Source organism: Castor canadensis, chromosome 13, assembly GCF_047511655.1.
Source record: "Castor canadensis chromosome 13, mCasCan1.hap1v2, whole genome shotgun sequence".
Classification (NCBI taxonomy): Eukaryota; Metazoa; Chordata; class Mammalia; order Rodentia; family Castoridae; genus Castor; species Castor canadensis.
In genome coordinates this window covers 71,760,068-71,780,701 of record NC_133398.1, presented here as the reverse complement: position 1 = coordinate 71,780,701, position 20,634 = coordinate 71,760,068, and the positions used below count along the sequence as shown (strand labels likewise).

Genomic DNA, 20,634 nt, shown 5'->3' with positions numbered 1-20,634 from the left:
GAGCAACCAAGTACAATTATGCCAGGCACTGTTCTAGAATGATGAGTATAAGGCTGAATAATGCACACAAGTACTCATCATACAGGCTGAAGGGAGACTGAAGACAGATAAATGCACTTAATATAAAATTAGGTAAGGGGAATGTTTGCTGAAAAATAAAACAAGGTCTGGGAATGGAGGGATGAAGCTATAATAAGTAGGGCGATCAACAAAGTCCTCTTTTATGGAGGTGCCATTTGAGCAGAGACCTGAATAAACTGAGAATAGGGAAAGTGCAAGTGCAAAGGCCCTGGGGTGGTGCTGTTGAGAATGGAAAGTTGGCTGTGCTGCTGGAAACCTTGGAAAGAGAACTCAGTGGAGCTGAAGCAGGCTGGGCTTGCCTCCTGCCTCCAGTGAGCAGGGCAGTCAGACCCAATTTGTAGAGGCTCAAGCAGATGTCACCTGAACACTAGGTGTTTGGAGAGGACAGTTCTTTACTATACAGAGCTGGCCTGTGGGTTACAGGAAAGTCAGGCCTCTACCCTGCTAACTCCAGTCCTTATGAAAACCAGCTCCTCTGTCACCAAGTCAGGGATTCCTAACCCTCATTCTGTCAAGTGATGAGGTCAACCGAAGAAATTAGTTTACAGCAGAGGTGTTTTCATTGGGCCTTCTTCCAGGACTGTCCCCAGAACTGCTTTAAACTGCATGAGCGCCCAGCTGCCCCAGCCACCCCCTTCCTGGGCTGCAGAGGCCTCAGAAGCTCCCTTCCCACTAGTTCCCCACTTGGTTCTGAATTGTGTTGCCTACCCTGCTCCCTTCCCAGCAGGGCCATGTAGTGACTGCTATGGCCCACTTTGCTTCCTTCCCTGCAGGGCCATGTAACTGCCACGGACTGTGCTCTTTTCCCCTGCCACAAAGGAGAAGGGAACCCTTATCCACCTAGAGAAAATTACCCATTTTTCTTTAGTGGCATGTTCACCTCGATGCTGTAAGTTGCTTTTCCAAGAACAGAGGAGCGGAGGCAATCTGGCCTTTCTCTAGGGAACCAGAGCTGTCATGGCTGCAGCCACAGCCAGGTGGAGACAATGACACCATCAATGTTATTTACTGGGCTGGTTCCTAGAAAGCAGCCACCACCGGAACAGGTCACTGAGAAGCCAGGGAGCTTGCAGTGCCTCTCCCTGCTGTGTTTTCAGACAGAGGCCAGGCATGCAGAGCCAGAGAAACGAGCTTGAGACAATTCTCAGAAAGCTCAGGCGTAAAATTTTAGAATCTTAGGCTTTGTGTCCTACAGACCAGTGAGAAGGTGGCATTAGCTCTGCTCACAGACTTGATGGTCCCTGCAGGACCCCCCAACCCCCTCCACGTGACTTGGAGCTCCAAAAGAGGGGCTTCTTTTCCTTGGGTTTTTTGGGGTGCTCCATTAGGAAAGAATGGAGAAGCAAGAGCCAGAGTGAGAGTGGGCTGAGACTCTAATGTCTCTCTCTCTGCAGTGTGGAGCAGACTGCTCCACAGCTGGGAGTGCGGCTTTGCATCTATCTCTGTGAGAAAGCTGTGCAGCATAAAGCCTCAACTTCCTCCTCTGGAATGGCAGTGCCTATTGACAGAGGCTGCTGGGTGACTCTGACAGACAGTAGAGTTAAAACCTGGTACCTAGCATGTGGCCAGTGGACCATAAATCTTGGTAGCCAGTGCATTCACCAGCTTCATCATTAATGATGATGAGGGAGGTCAAGGTACATATTTTTCAATTCTTCCATATGCACATCTCAGGAAGGAAACAACACCTTGCCCCTTTCAGCTGCATGGCAGGATGGAGGGTGCTGTGACTTGTAGCATGAGAAGTCACCAGGTTCTCTGAGAGAGAAAAATTAAGCATTTCTTTTCCCCTGGCCAGCCACAGAAAGTTCTGGTATCACTGTTAACTAGCTGCTTTTACCAACAGTTAAGGAAGGCAGAAAAATGTTAGAATTTTTTTGCATTTAAAACATTGCTAGAAAGAATATATTTTGTTTGGTTCTTCTGCCTGTCAGAATTTCACAAGAGAGGCTGCCCCATATGGTGGCTGGAGGGTGGACTTGGGATTCAGGCCCCCCACTTCTTAACCTGGCAGCTTCCATTTCCTGATCTGTCTTGTGAGGACAATAATACAGATTCACAATTCCACAACCCTCTGTGACTCGAAAGGGACTTTTGCAGTCAATTGACTGATAACCTGACTTCAACTCCAGTTGATCATGAATCCTATACATTTATTTGTAGGGCACTTCCCCCAGGCCGTAAAGGAGCTATTATACTACATTCATTATATGTACCTTTCTCTCTAAAAATCTGACCACTTCTGAATTCTGAAGAGAAGCCTCAAGAGTTTGAGATGAGCGAGTGTAAAATCTCCCACTAACACCTGTGATGTGTTACTCCCATTCATGTGATAGCCTATTCTGTGATCTAGGCATATAAGGAATACTCAGTCACTGTTGGCTAACCTGGCTTATGATGTTGCTTAATACAGAAAAAAAAAGGTGTCAAAACCCAGTGCAGAAGAGCCAGGTTCCCCTCCTATAGCCTGTGACCTTGAGCAGGTTCCTTTGTGTACCTGTGCCTTAAATCTCCTCACCTGTAAACTGCAGAATAGGACCAGAGCAGGGTTCATAAACTTTTGAAAATTTTTCACAAAATGAGCCAGGCCTGGTGATGAATGTAATACAAAAGAGAAATGAAGGCAAGGTAAAGTAAAGTAAGGGGACGGTCTGCTTCCACCCTACCATTCCAGAGACATAATGAAGTAGTCAGATGCTTCCAGCTCTGTGATTACTAAGTCTGTCTATAAGATAACACAGTATTCAGTGCAGCATTGGAAATGCCTTCCATCTGACATTTTGAATTCAAGGCTAAATAAGAATATGTATATGTAACCACAGGCAGAATCACCATGTAGTCACTGTGAGTGTACAGGCTGACGGGAAGTGATTTATTGGTAGCTCAGATTCCATGAACTGCAGTGATGTGGATGATTTTCCAAAGTCATGAGTTTACTCCTGGGAAAGGCTTGGACAAAACAAAGCTTCCCTCAGTTTACAAGGTATTATTGAAGTGTTAATGTAGGAACCACACAATGATAGCCTGTATTTGTACCTGAATTAAAGTTCAGTCCTGAGCACAGTTGATTAGAAATATGTGTTATGTGAATAAGTGCGATATTTGAAAATTGTACAGAATGTAGAATGACTTGTCATTGGGTGGGACCGTCCTCTGTGTGGCAGGCTGTCCAGTATCTCTCACTCCTTTCCACTGAATGCCAGTATCTCCTTTATGATCACTGTTATAATCAGAAAAATCCCCTGGTAGCTGGGTGCCGTTGGCTCACGCCTTTAATCCTAGCTACTCAGGAGGCAGAGATCAGGAAGATTGCAGTTTAAAGCCAGTCCAGGCAAATAGTTCATAAGACCCTATTTCAAAAATAGACAACACAAAAAAGGGGTGATGGAAGTGGCTCAAGCAGTAAGAGTGCCTACATAACAAGCATGAGGCTCAGAGTGCAAACCACCCCAAAAAAGGAACATTCCCTGGGAGGCACTGGTGCCCCTGTATAGAATGAATAGCATGTCTAGGTCCCTTCAAGCTCCAGGAGGAAGAGTTGGTGGGGTGATGGGAAGTGTACCAGACATCCACCCACAGCACTGCCCACTGCCCACCATCTTCCCCTTTGGCTCCTATTCTAGGCCCAGCTGATCGCACAGTCCATAGGACAGGCATTCAGCGTGGCATACCAGGAATTCCTCAGGGCCAATGGAATTAACCCTGAAGACCTCAGCCAGAAGGAGTACAGTGACCTGCTCAACACCCAGGACATGTACAATGATGACCTGATCCACTTCTCCAAATCAGAAAACTGCAAAGATGTAGGTACTTTCCTAGGCTGTTCCCAGGCTGGGCAGGGGCTTGGGGAAAGTGGGCAGGGAAAGTGGGATAGCCCAACTGTGGAAGTGGAGGCTGAAGAGTGTGGTGTTAGTACAGCAGCTCACATCCGCTGGGACCCTGTCACTAAGTGCTGTTGTGAATGGGTGTAGACAAAGGCAAAGCATCCTCTGCTCCCAGGAATCCCAAGCCATGTTTTGAGTGGATTCTACTGATGGATAGGACCTTACCCCTGCCCTTATGAAGCCCACAGACCAGGTAACAGCACCAAAAATGTTCAGTGATGGTGTAGGTTCAAGCACTGGTCAAAGCCACACACAAAGAGATCACAGTTCAGAGAATAGACGCTGTGCTCCCTGCTATCCAGGCTGAGCTTCCTGGGACTTTCTGGTGGTCTGGAAGTCATTTGGAACATAGAGGAGCAAGCAGAGAGCTGAACTGAGGCTACAGTATGGAAGCCTGATAGTCAGAAAGCTCCGGATGGGTCAGAGTCAGGAAGGAGGTGGTTTGACTAGAGCAGGGGACACAGGAAGAGATGGAGAGACCAGAACAAGGCCCAAGTCACAACTGGAGGGCTTGTAAGCCCAGCCAAAGGGTTTAGGCTTTCACCCATAGTTAGATGGAATCTTTAATGAGAAAGTGATATTTTGATCCATTTGTGTACGTTAAGTGTCTCGGGTCAGGCTCCCAGAAGCAGAGCCTGAAACAAGGATTCTTGTTGAGGAGGTTTTTTGGGAACCTGCGCTCAGCACAAAGGGGGAGCGTGTGGAGCAGGGTGGTGAAATACTGGGCATGAGTTTCCTTCTAACCCCAGGGAGACCCTTGGTCACCAGCTGCAGGACAGGTCCAGCCCACCTTGAGGTAAGGCAGCTGGCAGGCCCTCATACCCCTTGTCTCTCATTGACCAAGGATTGCAGGGGGCATATTCATTTGCTAGGGCGACCGTAACAAAGTACCACAGACCAGGTGGCTCCAAGGACAGCCATGAATCGTCTCTTACTTCTGGAGACTGAAAGTACATGATTGAGGTGTTGGTAGAGTTAGTTCTTTCTGAAGGCCAAAAGGAAGAGTCTCCCCAGCCTCTCTCCTTGGGTTATAGATGGCTTCGCCTTGTCTTCATATTATCTTCCCACTACATGTGTCTTTGTGTCCAAATTTCCTCTTCTCAGTACTTCAGCCACACTGGATTAGAGCCTATCCTGTGACTTCATTTTAGCTTGATTACCTCTGTACAGGCCCTGTCTTCATTTTAAGGAACTGGGGCTTAGGACTGCAGCATTAATTTGGGGAGCAGAGAATACTGCAACCCATAATGGGGTATCTCCCATTTGGTAAGGACAGTTCTTCAGGGAAGGGCCAACTGTGAGCTTCAGCTGCTGAGGGAGGGAGCAGCTGTCAAAACCCAGTAAATGCACATATATGCTCTGTTGGACAGATCTTGCCTTTGCAGCACTTCTACAAATCTCCCTACAATGCAGGTGTCCTGCTTTCTCTGCCTGCCAGTGGGGGTCACAAAAAAATTATGGGTGTCCAGGATAGGATCTTCCTGTGTGCAGTCTCAGCCTTTTGGTTGTGACAACTTCTGCATCATTTTCTTCCTCCTCAACTTTCTCTTTATAGAGAAATGTTTCTGTGTGTTTATTTTTAACTCGAGAATCGTAAATGTTGGGAGAGAATTTATGAAGCACTGTGGAATGGGAAAACCTTTGCATAGAACAAAAGCCATTTCCAGAAGCCATAACACACTACCAAAGCTCCCACTCACAGAGTTTCTTTCCCTTGCCATGGAGGGTGACAAATTAAAAAGAAGAAAAAAAAAAATACCAAGTGCCCTTGGTGGTTGCTGAGGTCAGATTGCTAGTCTAGCGTGAAGCAGGATGAAATACAAAACAAGGTGTGAGCCTGCGTGACAGTCCTTACAAATGCCACACACTGCAGAGAAGTCAGGAGCTCACCTGGCTGCAGGAAGCAGGGAACATTTTGATTTCTACCTCTGCCCCACACTTTGCTGATCTGGGCTTTCTACGTGTGTTTCTCCTTTCAGGTTTTCATAGAGAAGCAGAAAGGAGAAATCCTAGGAGTTGTGATTGTGGAGTCTGGCTGGGGGTCCATTCTACCAACTGTGATCATTGCCAACATGATGCATGGAGGCCCCGCAGAGAAGTCTGGAAAGCTGAATATCGGGGACCAGATCATGTCTATTAATGGCACCAGCCTGGTGGGCCTGCCTCTGTCCACCTGTCAGAGCATCATTAAGGTACCTGACCATGACACAGGGGTGGGGTTCTGTCTCTGTCATAGAACCGAAATGACGTGAAGTGTGGCTGTTATCCAGTCATTACTATTTATGAATGCATTTTAAGCTGAGGCACCAAAGGAGGTACAAATACAGAAGGCCCAGACTAGACTCAAAGCAGCTTGCCCTCAAGTTACTGTTTACAAACTCCTCCTGAGTCGTTTTTAGATCAGGGATAGTATACTTGGTTCACATAACACCACTGTCTAATACCGTGCCAGTCAAAGGCATAACTAATCAATCACAGCACTGTCTCCCACGAATCCCAGACTCTGCTTCAGCAGAATTTTCCTCAGCACAGTAACCCGTCAGTCCTTTATAGTCAGCCAGATGGACATGAGATGATTTTAAAAGTCATGGAAATGCCGGAAATCTGAGAACACAGGAAGTCTGTGACACACAGGTAGTTTGTCCTTCTCCCAGAGCCTACTAGCTGCTTGCTGTAAAAAGGAAACTCTGTTACAGCCCGTGTATTCCTTGTCATACCTAACATAATCACTTCTTGTTCAACCTGGACTGAACCACTTAAAGGGCTAGAACACAGTTCGGGGAGATGAATGAAGAATTCATACAATAGCCATTCTGAGCAAAAGAAGATCACACAAAAAAGCCACTGTCTTCATCTGAGAGGGTAGGGTGGAGGTTGAGTGTACAGGACCCAGGGTTGGGTGCTTTTCTTGTGATCAGATCCTGCCTCTTGCTTAATATACAATCATCTGTCATTTAATTATAGGGCAATACATTCCAACAAAATACATTTTTAGCTGGTTTTGTTATTTTGCCATCATCACTGAATGCTTACACAAATTTCAGTCACCTTTATTGTACTGGAGATACCTTAATCATGTGATCTGTGAACTTGCTGCCAGTCTACCAGACGTATTGTCTTATAGTAGACCTGTTTTTAAATAAGTAGTGCATTCTAAGATAATGATAAAAAGTGTAACATAGTAAATGCATAAGCCAGTAACAGAGTCATTTGTCATTATCGAGTGTTAAGCACTGTAAGTAGGTATGTGTGCTGCACCTTATATAACTGGCAGTACAGTGGGTGTGCTTGCACCAGCATCTCCACAAACACATGAAGAGTGGGTTACACTACCATGTTAGGACGGTCACAGTGTCACTAGGCATTGGGAATTTTGCAGGTTCACTCTTCCCTTGTGGGACCACTGTTGTATATGCAGTCTGCGTAACTACAATTTCTTTATGCAACACCTGATAGTACGTTAATAAGATTAGAGAATTGACATTGAACATGGCTATTCATTGAGACATGTTTAATTGGGCCTCTTTTAGGTGCTGAGCTGAACCATGGAGAAGCTAGAATACCAATATACATGTGGAGGCTGATTATATCACTGAAAAGGTTCAGTGGGCCCTAATAGCAACATAGAGGTAAAAGCCTGCAAGAATTTAGAGGAGAGAAATTTTTATAGGATGATGGTTAAGTTGACCTTCGAAGAGTAAAACCTGGGTGGGTAGCAGAAAGGACAGTGGACTGGCGTCAAATCAGAGGGACAGGCTCTGAGCCTGACCTGAGAGGGCTGATCTGGTGTTGTTAAGATGATGTGGAGAGGGGAGGAGGGGCCTAAGGTAGGGAGGTAGGACCACATAGCATCTCTCTTTCCCCATTGAACAAGGTACTTGTTAAACACCTGTGTGCAGGTATGAGAAGCACAAGGGGCTGTGTAGCCCAAGGGCACAGCACATACAACCCCCACTAGGGGCTTGGTCAATAGGAAGAGGTGACAGGACTGTTAGCCACAGATTAGCTAATGGAACTCTTGTGACAGCTTCTGTGGGGCAGATATCATCCTTTCACCCATAGCACAGGTTAGGAAAACTCAGTCACAGAAAGGTGATCACATAGCTGGTCACAGGTAGATCCCGGTCACTCAGCCAGTAGACAGCCTGCGTCCAATGCCAGACTTTCAGCCAGGAGTGATCTTGCACACCCTGGAGACTCTCTCAGCTGTCCCACTGGGGAGGAGGTACTACAGGCATCCAGGAGGTGGAGGCAGGGATGCTACCAAACATCCTACAGTACACAGGACAGAACCCCCCACCACCTCAAAGACTTATCCAATCCAGGGGTCCATGGTCCCCTGATAGGGGCTCTGGAATTCAGGTGTAGAACAGAAATCAGTGAGATGAAGCTGAGTGAGAGAGACTTTGTGGGAAGTTGGTATGGGCTGGGGAAGTTTTGAGATGTGGAGAAGGGAGTATTTTAGACTGAATGTGGCCCCTCAGAATAATCCGTTGAAGTTCTAATTCCATTATGGGGTATTTGGAGGTAGGGCATTTGGGAAGTGATTAGGTCATGAGGGTGGAGCCCTCATGAGTGGGATCAGTCCCTTATGCCAAGGACCCCAGAGGGCTTTCTGGTTTTTTCTCCCTGCAAGGGCAGCCAAAAATCAGCAGTCTACAACCAGGAAGAGGCCCCTCATTAGATCCTGAGTAAGCTGGCATCCTCACCTATGACTTCAGCCTCCAGAACTGCTGGAAGTAACTTGATTACAAGGGACCAAGTCTGCAGTATTTTGTTACACCTGCTGAGTTGACTGAGACAAGAGGCTAACTTAAGTGAAGGTGGGGACAAGAAAGCAGGAATTCTCAAGGATTGGCTGGCTCCACCTCAGTACCTGGCCTTCCCACAAGCCACCGCATCCTCTCAGGACAGCCTTGAGGGGGATGGCCAATGCCTAGTTCATACATGAGTCATCTGAATCCCTGAAGGCACAGACGACTTGCTAAGGATCTCCAGCTGGCCAGTGAGCCTGACAGTCCTCTCCATTCTCCCTGACACTCTCCAAAGGAGACAGATCAGATGAAGGGGCTATGAGATCTGTGAGGGTAGCCTGACTGCCTTTGCTGCCACATGGGGATTCAGCTCTGTCCCATGGGTTACCAAGTCAAGGGAGAAACAAAGCTTGCTTCAGTGTGCAAACAGCTGCCTGAGAGCTTCCTACGGGGGAAGATTTGTTTGAGTAGCTAACTTTGATGCCTGTAAACAGGGTCTCCATAGAATCAGAAGATTAAACAGCCGTGTGATCATGAAAGAGACATAGCTCATGAAGATGGAGTGTAAGAAATCCACTACCTCCATGGCTGCCCTCAGAAGAGGCAAACATAGCAGCCAGGCTCCAGTTACAATCTGCAGAGCGATCTCAGTGCCCCCAGATATGCAGCTTTGTTGAATGAAAAAATGAGATTGCCCATCTGCGGCCTACCTTAGCTAGGGGGAGTGGGGAATTGATCAGTGCTACCTGCTGGAATCACCAGTACCAAGTGCAGATTGACTTTCTGTGGGTTGAGTACTGTTTAAATTCTCTAGCCAATACCTCCTTTTTTTGTTGCACTGCCTCAGTCACTGCCAGGGAACATCTGGACTTGAAAGCCTTGTGGTCGTGTTTGTTTAGTGTGCCTCAGTGCTCTTGGAAGTATCTAAGCCAGCAACTCGCATCCTGATAAAACCCAGTGCTGAGACTCTTGCAGCTCACCCAGGGATCTTGTTAAAATGCAGGTTCTGATCTGACAGGTCTTGAGTGGGCTCTGTATTTTCAGCAAACTACCAAGGGTGGTAACATCACCAGTCTTCAGTTCACACTTTGAGGAACAGGCATCTAAAGCAGTGTTTTTTGCATATTGCCATTTCATTGCATGCTGGCCTTTTGCTCTCCCAGGTTGCAGGCAGTAGAATATATGTCTAAAGGTATAGAAATCAAATTATCTAATTGTTTTCCTAGCTCTTACTTTTCCCATTACAATTCTTTCCTGAAGCGTCATTACTGGTAGGTGAAGCATGTTAGCATGTGTATCTGCTCACTCCATTGGCTCCAAGTCCTGCCCTCTGGATTTTTGTTCCTTTTTAACCTAGAGCCCAGCTTCCCTTTCCTTCACAGAATCATCATAGTTCTGCTCTCCTGTTGCTATAGAAACCATTCTGGCTTCTTCCCCTCCCACCATATTTCTTAATTTGCTGCAGCATTCCACTGTTGGCATGGAGACAAAATGACCACTTATTTAATTGGCACCTCCAATAAAATGGCAGCTAAGAAATCTAAGTTAATGGGACCAAACTTCAAACACTGATTAGGAGCAGCAGAGCAAACGCACCGTCTGGTTATTTCAAATCATTTCTCCCAGCCTCGTTTTGCAACACCCTTTCCCCAGTCTTAAAATTCTTTTGCTGAGGGACCAATCAGCCACCTGCAGTCAATTCGCATAAAAAGAAACAAGCCCACTAGAGCAATGTGAATATTTTAGGTTACACTGAGAAAATAGGGTCATTCTCTTGCATTTCAGTGTGTTCGGTAAGGTTTGGATTGCACAGGCATACCAGAATAATCTTGGCAGTTAATAGGTATAAAAGTTTAAGGTAGGTAGCTTTGTCTGAAGGGTTGTGATTCTGACAACAGGATCCTGGCTTAGCCTTCTTAGCTTTTGTTTCCCACGAATTCTTGGTCTCATGATGCCAAGAAGCCCCCTCTGGCTGGCCTTCCCCGTGCCCTGCAGCCCTGTCTTAATTCTCACATTCTGTCTTGTCCACCCCTCCCCTGAGCTCCAGGGAGCCCAGGGATGCCTTGCCTCGCCCATCCTCCAGGATCTAACACATTTTCTTGGAACATAGAAGTGACTCATAAATATTTTTTGATTACATGAACAAGAAGGAAAAAACACTCAAAAGAAATAAATATATGCACAAACAATATTCTGAGCTTCCCTTTGCCATACCCCCCCACTCCCTGCAGAAGACGCCTATTTTTAATGGTAGGGAATAGATGTTTTCAAGTGTACTGGCTGAGATTTGGTGTTGAGGACATATAAAGAAAATATATGTGAGGACTGGGAGGAGTGGCTCAAAGGTGCTAGAGCACCCGTCTAGCAAGTGTGGAGCCCTGAGTTCAAACCCCAGTACCACCAAAAAAACATGCGAAAAGGGGTTAAAAACAGAAATTGGACTTGGCAAAGTTTTACCCTCTTAGGGGAAGAGAAAACTGAGATACAGCAAAGTGCCTGAGAGCTGCACCCCCCCCCCACCCATTTGTGGTAGCAGAAACACAATGACAGTGCAGGTCTCTGACACCAACACAGTTCTCCTCAGCGGGCCATGCTCGTCTCACTACTAGGAGCTAAAAGCCAGAGCATTATCTCCCTGACAACATGGGTGATGGACCTGCTGTTGTGCATGAAGTCCAGGTTGTTTACAGACTCTCATCCAGAAAGAGGCACACTCCACTCACTCCATTGCTTGCTTCAAAGATAACATTTCCTTAACCAGAGAAGTCCCCTAGCAACTGGGGGACACTGGTGATGGTAACATGAGTGTGAACACCAAGTCTCATGGTGCATGCGACCACAAGCCAAATGACAGCCACTGGAAAGCTCAAATCCCCCAGAAACAGAGCACTTCAGAAGGGAGGAAACTCACACTGAGAGGACCAACTGGAATCACCCCAAAAGGCAATGAGTAGGAAGGATATGAGGATCAGGAGCCCTGAAAAACTCATACTATGTAAGATGGTGACCTAAAACATGACCCCGATTCAAGGTTGGAATAAAAGATTTGGGTTTTTTTCTTCTTTAGCTGTTTATGGCCTCTTTGTTGAGCAAACCTTAATCATGAAAGGCACCGTCACACTACATATGTGTGTATACACATGTACGGATGCATGTATGAGAAAGCATTATGGATTTTTAAAACGATGGATCTGGGATAGAAGCTGGCTGTGTATGAACTTGAGTGAATCACTTAGTATTTCTGAGCCTCAATTTCCTCTTCTATAAAATAGGAATAATTGTATAGCTGCCACTTTGTCAGGGAGATTAACTGAGGCAGCTCCTGTGAACCTCCAGATGGTGCTGTGCAGGAGTCCACGTTCACTGGCAGGTGGTTACTATCCTTGTGACTGGGAGGGATGTAGTGCAGAGCAATCCTGGGGGTGCTCACACATTCTGCAGACATGGAGATGACTGAACTGGGCCAGGCTGTGCAGTGACTGAGCTAACCATCCCTCCCACAAGCTGTGTGCCTTCCCCAGTCTTCCTAGGATCCACAAGTGTGGGTAGTAACTGGCCATCTGTAGCTCTAGTCACCTTGGAGAAGTGAAGTCCCTGGATACAGGAGAGGCAAGGTCTGTCTCTCACCTGTTGTCAAGCCTGAGCAAGCATCAGAATTACCTGGAAGACTTGTTAGCACAGGTTTTTGGGTTCTCCACACCCTACCCCTGCCAAGATTTTCTGATTCAGATGGTCTGGGGTGGAGCCCAGAATTTGCTTCCTAACATATGACCACATACTAGTGCTGCTGCTGGCGTGGGGCTGGAGAATCCTATTGGCCAAGCATAGCAAGGTCAGCTACCCAGAGGCAAAAAAAGCCTCTCTCCCTCAATCTAAAGCAAACCATCATTACTTAGAAACGAATGATGTGTGGGTGTCTTCTGCCACTCAGAGTAGCAAGTCACACCCTTGCCACCAAGTCTTTTGGCGCTGATGCTTTCTAACCCCCATTTCACCTGTGTTGAGCAAGGTGCTTGTGAGGTAGGTGGAGGCCAGAGCAGGGAGCCCATGATCTCAATCCTGACTGCGTAGAGCCCTTGGACAAGATTTCATACAGATGTCTGTGTTCTCATCTATAAAATGAGAACCGTGAGTCCTGACCTCTGGCAGGCAAAGTTTGCAGACTAGGTCGGGAGTGATAGAGGAGCTGTGGAATTAGAAGATTGCTATTTATAGAATTGGAGGCAAGCCATCACCTTCATGTGTGCCTTTCCTGGGTTTGTTGTTCTCCCGGTATCTCTCTTTCCACCTCGCTTACAGTGGGCACATACTGGACCCGTGGTCAGTTCACAGGGTGCTGTCTCTAGGGACACCATGAGCCTGGATAGAATAGAGGCCATCTTTTCCCTGAATCCCTCCCTTTCCCCTGGTGGCTTCTCTCTCCTGAAGGAAAGATTGCTCACCCACCTTGAGAATGTGTTTTAAGAACACCTTCGCCCTTGTCCCTTAGAGAGCGACTGTGCCTGACCTTGAGCAGTTTCCTTCAGCTGGCCTTAGCAGATGGGAGTCCAGGCAGGCTGGTGCTGCCTGCCTAAGTGCTCTAGCAGCAGGGCCAGGCAGCAGACCCACCAGCCACGATAGTGTGGTCTTCTTGTCCCATGACGCAAACATAATTTTCTCTGTGCACTGAAACTTGAAGCCGCCTGGGAAGCTACTGCTGTGAGCCCTTGCCTGTACCTGCCCCAGCAAGCCAGAGTCTTCAGAGGCAGAGCAGGCCATCTGGAAGGTACTGGTTACTTCTGCCTGGCCCCTCCTCTCAGCATGAAGCGGAGGAGGTGATAGGTGGGCCTCCCTGAGGAAGGGACAGGGTAGCTTTGTGCTGCTTTTCTAAAGGAGAGGGAAGGGCCCCTGTTACTGCTCGGAGTGTGATCAGAGAACAGGAGCCTGAGCTCAGCCTAGACCACAGCAAAGTGGCGGAAGCTGCAGACAGGCTCAGAAACACATTTCCTTTCCAAATTCAAAGACCAGCTTTCCTTCCATGCTCCATTCTGATCTAGAGGGAGGATCTTGACACCCTGAAGAGTCTCTATGTCTTATTTCTTCTTCCCTCTCCATCAACACCCATCTTCCAGCCACCTCCACCATCCTCCAAGGAGGCACACACTACTTGGAGTCCAGTTCTCCTCCCTGCTTTCCTACTGAGATTGGGCAGAGTAGCATCAGAGACCAGAGAAAACAGGCCCAGGTCAGCGGGCTGCTTGCTGTTGATTTTCATTGTCCCTTGTTAGTCATCACTGCTTAGAGAGTTTGCCCTGGGGAAAAAAGTTTGTTTCCCGCTTGTGTCTCTCCTGACCACCAGAGATCGTGTGTATCACCCATCTTTGAAGCCAAAAAGCACTTGTGCCACTGCCTCACAGTTGCACTCTTATTCAGCTCCCTTGAACGCCGTCCGTTCCCCAAAATGAAAATGCCCCCTGCAGGAAACCCATCTCCATATGGACTCCACCTTGACCCGGTAGTTTCTCCCTTAGGTACCTTCTCAAGTGTCAAGGCCTCTGGGCAGTGAGGACTCTGGAAGACTCATGGGGGATGCTTCTGCTTTGGGCGCCATTGGCTTTGATTTATTCTGTCCACCTCAAGAGTCACTGTGTCCATTGTATTTTATTCACGTTTAAGGGCTTGAAGAATCAGTCGCGAGTGAAGCTGAATATTGTGAGATGTCCTCCGGTGACCACCGTATTAATCAGAAGACCAGACCTTCGCTACCAGCTGGGTTTCAGTGTCCAGAATGGAATTGTAAGTTCACCTCACTCCATACCCTCTTCCACAATATGTATTTAATACAATAATTTTATTTTTTTATTGTGCTGAGGATACATTGTGGCATTTACAGAGGTTCTTACAATATATCAAATATATCATAGGTGAATTCACCCCCTGCATCATTCCCCTTCATTTTCCCTCCCCCAAAACGTTGACTAATGAAAATGTAGCTGTGTTTGATTTTTTTTTTTTAAAAAAAGCTGGTCCATTCTCTGAAAATATTCATCCAGGAAGAAGCCTTTTGGTTTTGGGGTTTAATTGACTAGACCTTGGGGGTTGTATTTGTGGGTTGTGCATACTACACAAGCACCCTCAGCCCTAGATCCCTGGTTTTAATCTCAGATGTGGAAAGAAGCTAAGGATTATTTTCACCCCAGAGTATCAGGGAGTCAGAAGAACCCACACCCTCCAACATACTAAGTGTGTTTGTCGCAAGTCTGTTTGCATAGGCTTTTAAGTAAAGATGGACAGCCTGGAATATAAAGTCAGCTTGATTAGCACTTACTCCTGGACAATTCAAGTTGCTTATGTGTGAGGTGGGGTACCTATACCCTGCAGCCACGGAGGGCTCCTTTGCCAGAGGCCAGGAGCCTCACCCAGTACAGTGCCTAGCTGTGCCATGACAAAAACCAGCCTCAGTGCCATTTCTGTAGGAAAATGAGTTTGACCAAGAGCCAAAAGGTGCCTCTCCTCTCTTGCCAGCCGCACTGTGGAACATCTGCAGAGTTCCAGTGCCACTTTGGCTCATGCATTGGTGACCCTAATTAAACAGAACTGGCATTAAACAGTTCTGTGTGAGAGCCCCACTCTCACTGTGGGAGGTCCGTCTAACCTGTGCTGCACAGGCTGATCGTCTGAAACACTAGCACCCAGGTGACAGGCCCAGGGGGAATGAGAAGTAGTCAGAGCTCAGCATGCCATGAAATCCAGTGACATGCAGCATTCTCTGTGCAAAAAACACAAACAAGGCAGCCCGAGAACCTGCCAAGCCTATTTCTGGTGAAAAGAACCCAAGAGACTTAAATGGCCCAAACCTCGCCAGTCAGCTTCTCAGGGAAGACAGTTTCCCGTCTGTCCCTGCGCGTGTCTAAGACGTCCTGCCAGGAGGTGTAACTTGGTACTTGGCTCTGGCAGATCTGCAGCCTCATGCGAGGGGGAATAGCGGAGAGAGGAGGCGTCCGTGTCGGGCATCGGATCATCGAGATCAACGGGCAGAGTGTGGTGGCCACACCCCATGAGAAGATCGTCCACATCCTCTCCAATGCTGTTGGGGAGGTAGGAGTAAGGCCCAGCAGGGGCTGAGGGTGCTCTCTGGTGCCCCTTGCAGGGAACCTGCCAGAGCCTCCCTTCCCCTCCCAGGTGCTCGTCAATATCTAGAACCTTCTGGACCAGATGTTACACCCATGAGCCAGTGGCTGTCTGACAGCTCCCAGAATTATTTGCTCACCTTCCCCTCAACACTTAGAGTTGTATTGCTTCTCTTTGGGGCTCCCCAAGTTTTCTGGTTTTCTCAGTTCATTCCACTAAATGTGCTTGGAAGATACAAGTCTCGTAACACAGTGGTCCTTAGAGGCATCTCTCTGGCCCAGCCTCACCTGGCATCCTCACTGTAGTGCTAGGGCCAAGGGACTGTCGTTTCCTTATTGCAAAGGGAGGCAGAAACAATTAGAAGCCCAGAGCCACCTTCCATTTGAAGAATTGTGACTTTCAAAGGACTGGTGAGAATAAGAGCATTTGACAGGGAGTGTAAGCCTTCCCTGGTTTTCCTTGTTCATTTCCCACTACCCTTGCACTTTCTAGAAAGACTTCCATTCTTCATGGAGGCCACCCGGGGTTAGGTCCCCAGAAGCGTTGGGGCACGATCTTGGAAGGCCCCCATGGTGGGAGGTACTGCCCATAAGGTCCTTCCCAGCCTCTACCCCAGTTAACCCGCTCTCTGCCCTCAGATCCACATGAAGACGATGCCAGCAGCCATGTACAGACTGCTGACGGCCCAGGAGCAGCCCGTTTACATCTGAGTGTGCACCTTGCAGGGCCATGCATGGAGGACTCTCCTCACCGTCGTTGTGTTTCTTGTGCTGCATCCGTGTGTCCACTGAGATAGTCCCCTCTTGCCCAACATTCGGTCTTACACAGGAAGAGAAGAATCCGCTGTGTCTCTCTCCAGGTTGTTCTCCCCAGCCCCTTCTGTAATACCAGGGAAGTTCAGTATGTGCTCCCTTGAGGTTGGAGATCTTCCCTGGACCATCCTGGAGGGCCTTTGGAAATCCCAAGGGGGCCTATTGCTCCCCAAGACGCAGATCTCCTAGGAGCTCCCAGAGGCAGGAGGCAGTGCGGGGCCCACTCAGCGGTGACTAAAACCCAGTTGCTGATCTCTGCTCTCATCGCCTTGCTTGATGGGAAATGGTAGTGATGGGAAAGCCATGCCTTTAAGGATATATATGCACTGGCCGCTGTGTAGTTGGGGTGCCATACGTCATTTCTGCCCAGAATTTCTGACCCAACCTTAAGCTTCCTCCATTGCTAGTTTTAGTTTTGATGTGTGTGTGTGTTCTAATATGAGCCTTCTCATCCAAGGATAAAAGGGGAAAATGACAGCATTGGACAAGGCTACCATAGTGCCACAGAGAGCTGGACAGTTCACTGGGTATCTGAAGCTTTGCCAGGTTGTCCCAAGGTTACCAGTCAGTAGATAATCACATAGATAATCACAGGCAGGCACTGTCTGCTTTTCTGTAACACACACACACACACACACACACTCGCTTGCAGATCACTCTTCCCTGCTCCCCACCACCAGTGAGGTAAGCTGACAATCTGGTACACAGAGCCCCCTAGAAAACCCACAGCACCTTCCTGGGAGACCCCTTTCCCCCCACCCCCACAGGAGGTCAAGCATGCAGGAGGTAGCTGGCCTGGTCCTGAGAGAGATGTCCTCCCTGGCTGGGGCACGGCCCTCCCAATTCCACCTTGACCTTAAGAGTGTCCTTAGACTCCCCTACCCCCGTGTGCACATCTGGGTGTTCTCAGAGAGACAGACTATTCCCCTAGAAGATGGTGATATGAGTGCCCTAGTGTCATGCTTCCTGGTCCAAAGTGAGGCCAGCCTTATGTTCTGCCGGAGCCACTGAGCAGGACATGGTGTTTGAAAGGCAGAATAGCCATAACTCACGAAATTAAAGGGACAATAATGACCTCAAGTTATGCCTAAGAATCCCCAGATGTGTTCCAGAGACTTTGTCTTGCTGCCTTCTGGGTCTGAGAGAGTTTCCAGCTGGTGTAGAATGTTCTGTGTTTCTATCAGGTGCCTCACATTTGTGGGCTACGTCTCTGCCCAGTGCAGGTGTTTTAGTGATATTATTATTCTGAGCTGGTCACTTATTCTTGGTTCAAAGATCATGTGGGGTATGGTTTAGTTTTTTGTTTTGTTTTGTTTCATTCATGACCTCAGTAGAGACAGGGGAAGAAAAAACAATATATTTTGTAATATTATTATAACCCCTGATCTCTGCATCTGGGATATTTATGTTATGTCTGTGGAAATAGGGATTCAGTGAGCAAATGTTAGGTAAGATGGAGTCATAGAATAGAGGGATTGGGGAAGCGAGAAACATGAGTATAACAAGATCAGGAACAAGAGACTTCAGCCAGAAAGCAATGTGGTTCCTGCCCAAGACCCTGGACTTACAAGTTCACTGCAGAGAGTCAGGCAAGCCAAATGCTTGAAAGGAACCAGTGGCTGAACTCTGTTTGATTGTTATTCAAAAAGTCCTGTGAAGACAGGCCACTGGCCACCCGGATGTCCAATCTGGGAAGAGAAGGGGGTCTGGCTGCTGCAGAGAGCTGTGTGGGGTGGGAGTGGGGGGCCAGCATTGGTGATCCAGGACCCCTAGATCTGTGTGAAGGATGCGTAACAGTGCGCTGCTGAGTGACCCACTTGAGGGTCAGCCCACCACAAGTGTGAGGACCAGGACTACAGCCCAGGCTCTATTTGCCTTTCCACAAATAACCAGACTGCAGAGTGTCTAAAATGTCATCAGTGCATCTCCCCTCTGCCAAAAAGAGCCAATAAGTAGGACAGGGAAGGAAGCACTGTCAGTGACACTGCAGGCAGCAGGAGCCTTAGAAGACATTTGGAGGGGCTCCTGCCTGTGTGCTCCCAGCTGACCACTCTGGGCACCTCCCAAGCACCTGGACAAGAACACACAGGCTGGTCCACAATTGGCCAGGGGACAGGAACTCCACCCACATGCCCCTTTATAGCCCCCAAATAACTACTGTTAATTATGTTTACCCCAGGGAGAAAGGAGAGAGAAAATACTTCCTATTCCTGTTGCACAATAACCTTGGAAACTTCCAAAGGTGCTGAAAAGCCAATTTTATAAGCTCTCCTAGACAACTAACATTTTAGCATAAGAGTAAGACTATATATCCTCCACGTTATTTTGTGTCCATCAGAGTGGTTCCTCACACCTGGAGGGAAGTTGTCAGAGCCTGGTCCAGGCCCACCTGGCTGAAGCGTCTTTTTCCTCTACTAACATCAGCCTGGGAGTGGTGAACCTCAGAATTGGGGTCTCAGATGTTAGTCAAATGAAAGTCCCAAGAGAGTGGTGGTCTCTTTTCCTTCTAACACCCCATATGTATAGTTATATATGTAAATATCTCAGCATCCCACACAAGGGGGTAGACTATGTACAGCGCAACCTTTCTCCACACTGTGAGGCACAAAGTCACTCTAGCTTCTCAGTTGGGACAGGCTGGTGACTCACCTTTGGGAACAGGCTCCCAGATTCGCCTCCCCCTCCTAGTCCAGTCACATTGTACCAGAATCCACCATTCTATGCTGTCTCCAATGGGAGCATTTCAGGGAGCCACCATAAGCCTTGGGTGTTTATGAGAGGAAGAAACCCCCAAAGACCAATGCCTGGAGCCCACTTCCCAAGCAACACCTGCCTCCCTCACCAGAGCCGGCTCCTAGGGGGTGGAGCATATCACACGGGTTTGCTTTCTGAACATTGCCCATCAACACTGGCCTTCAGAGAGTCCAGAGTAACCTACTACCTCCCGCATTGCTCCTCCTCTCCCCTGAAGCCCCCATCCGTACCCAACACTCCCTGTTACACACCCATCCACAGAGACCATCTTGGGCCTCTCCACCCTGTGGTGTAGTCATTATCTATGTTTACAACCAAGGTCCACCTCTTCCTGATGCATTAACTCTCACCTTCACCAGGCCACTTGGTTTTGAGTTTCACCTGTGTCTGCTCCCTCCCTGGTTGGAGTCCACTTAAGCACACAATTCTTAATTTGATTCCCCCCCCTCCATCAAGGCAGTGTGTGAGGACCATGTGGGGATGAAATCTCTTGTACATACTTAGCACAGCACCTAGAGTATGAACTTGTATTACCGTGCTATAAAGAGGGTGCGATAGAGCTTATTGCACAGGGTCAGGAGAAGTCTAGTATTGTATTTGTAACAATATTGTTCTTTGTATACACTCAATGATCTCTATATATAAATATAAATAAAATATATAAATACAATGTATCTACACGTGAGCCTGGAATGTTGGCACTGCACACCCACTGAATGTATATCCTCTGACAGTCTGGTCACCAATCCTGGCCTGCCCTCTCTTCTACATACTGTGACCGCAGTTGTCTGGTTTGGGTTGTGATGTATTTAAATGTGCTTTCTCCTTATTTAACTGAACGCTAATGTCTGTATAAGAGTTGCTGCAACAATAAACAAGAACGTCACCTCTTGCCCTGACTGAGCATCTGATTGTTTCAGGGTAGGGACAGGACTGTTCCAGCTCACTGAGAGAACTCTGGCTTCCCTAATGGGCCACCTCCTGCCCATAGGTACTACTTGCTGCTCGGAGCCAAGCTTTTATTTGTGAAGCTGACTTGGTTTTAGACACCAGAGGTTGTTACAGCTAGTGTTCCACCAGGAGGCTATGAATGGGAGAAGAGACCCTTGGATTTCATATTTTGTTCCCTCATTGAGAGAAGGGAAATAGGAATTCATTTCCCTTTTTCTTTTTTTTGTTTTTGGTGGCACTGGGGTTTGAACTTAAGGCCTCATGCTTGCTATACAGGCACTCTTGCCA

At 47.7% G+C, this 20,634-nt stretch overlaps 1 protein-coding gene across 6 annotated transcripts in view; it reads left to right on the top strand.

Annotated features, from left to right (window-relative positions):
- Positions 1–20,287, top strand: part of Apba1 (amyloid beta precursor protein binding family A member 1) — a 205,104-nt gene extending 184,817 nt beyond the window's left edge. For all 6 annotated transcript variants that reach the window (XM_074052005.1, XM_074052007.1, XM_074052006.1 and 3 more), the window contains 5 exons: positions 3,705–3,884; positions 5,945–6,157; positions 14,375–14,494; positions 15,656–15,796; positions 16,468–20,287. In XM_074052005.1, coding sequence (XP_073908106.1) covers positions 3,705–3,884; positions 5,945–6,157; positions 14,375–14,494; positions 15,656–15,796; positions 16,468–16,539 — 726 coding nt within the window. In that variant the 3' untranslated portion in view covers positions 16,540–20,287. The remainder of the gene's footprint in view (positions 1–3,704; positions 3,885–5,944; positions 6,158–14,374; positions 14,495–15,655; positions 15,797–16,467) is intronic.
- Positions 20,288–20,634: the final 347 nt, after the last annotated feature.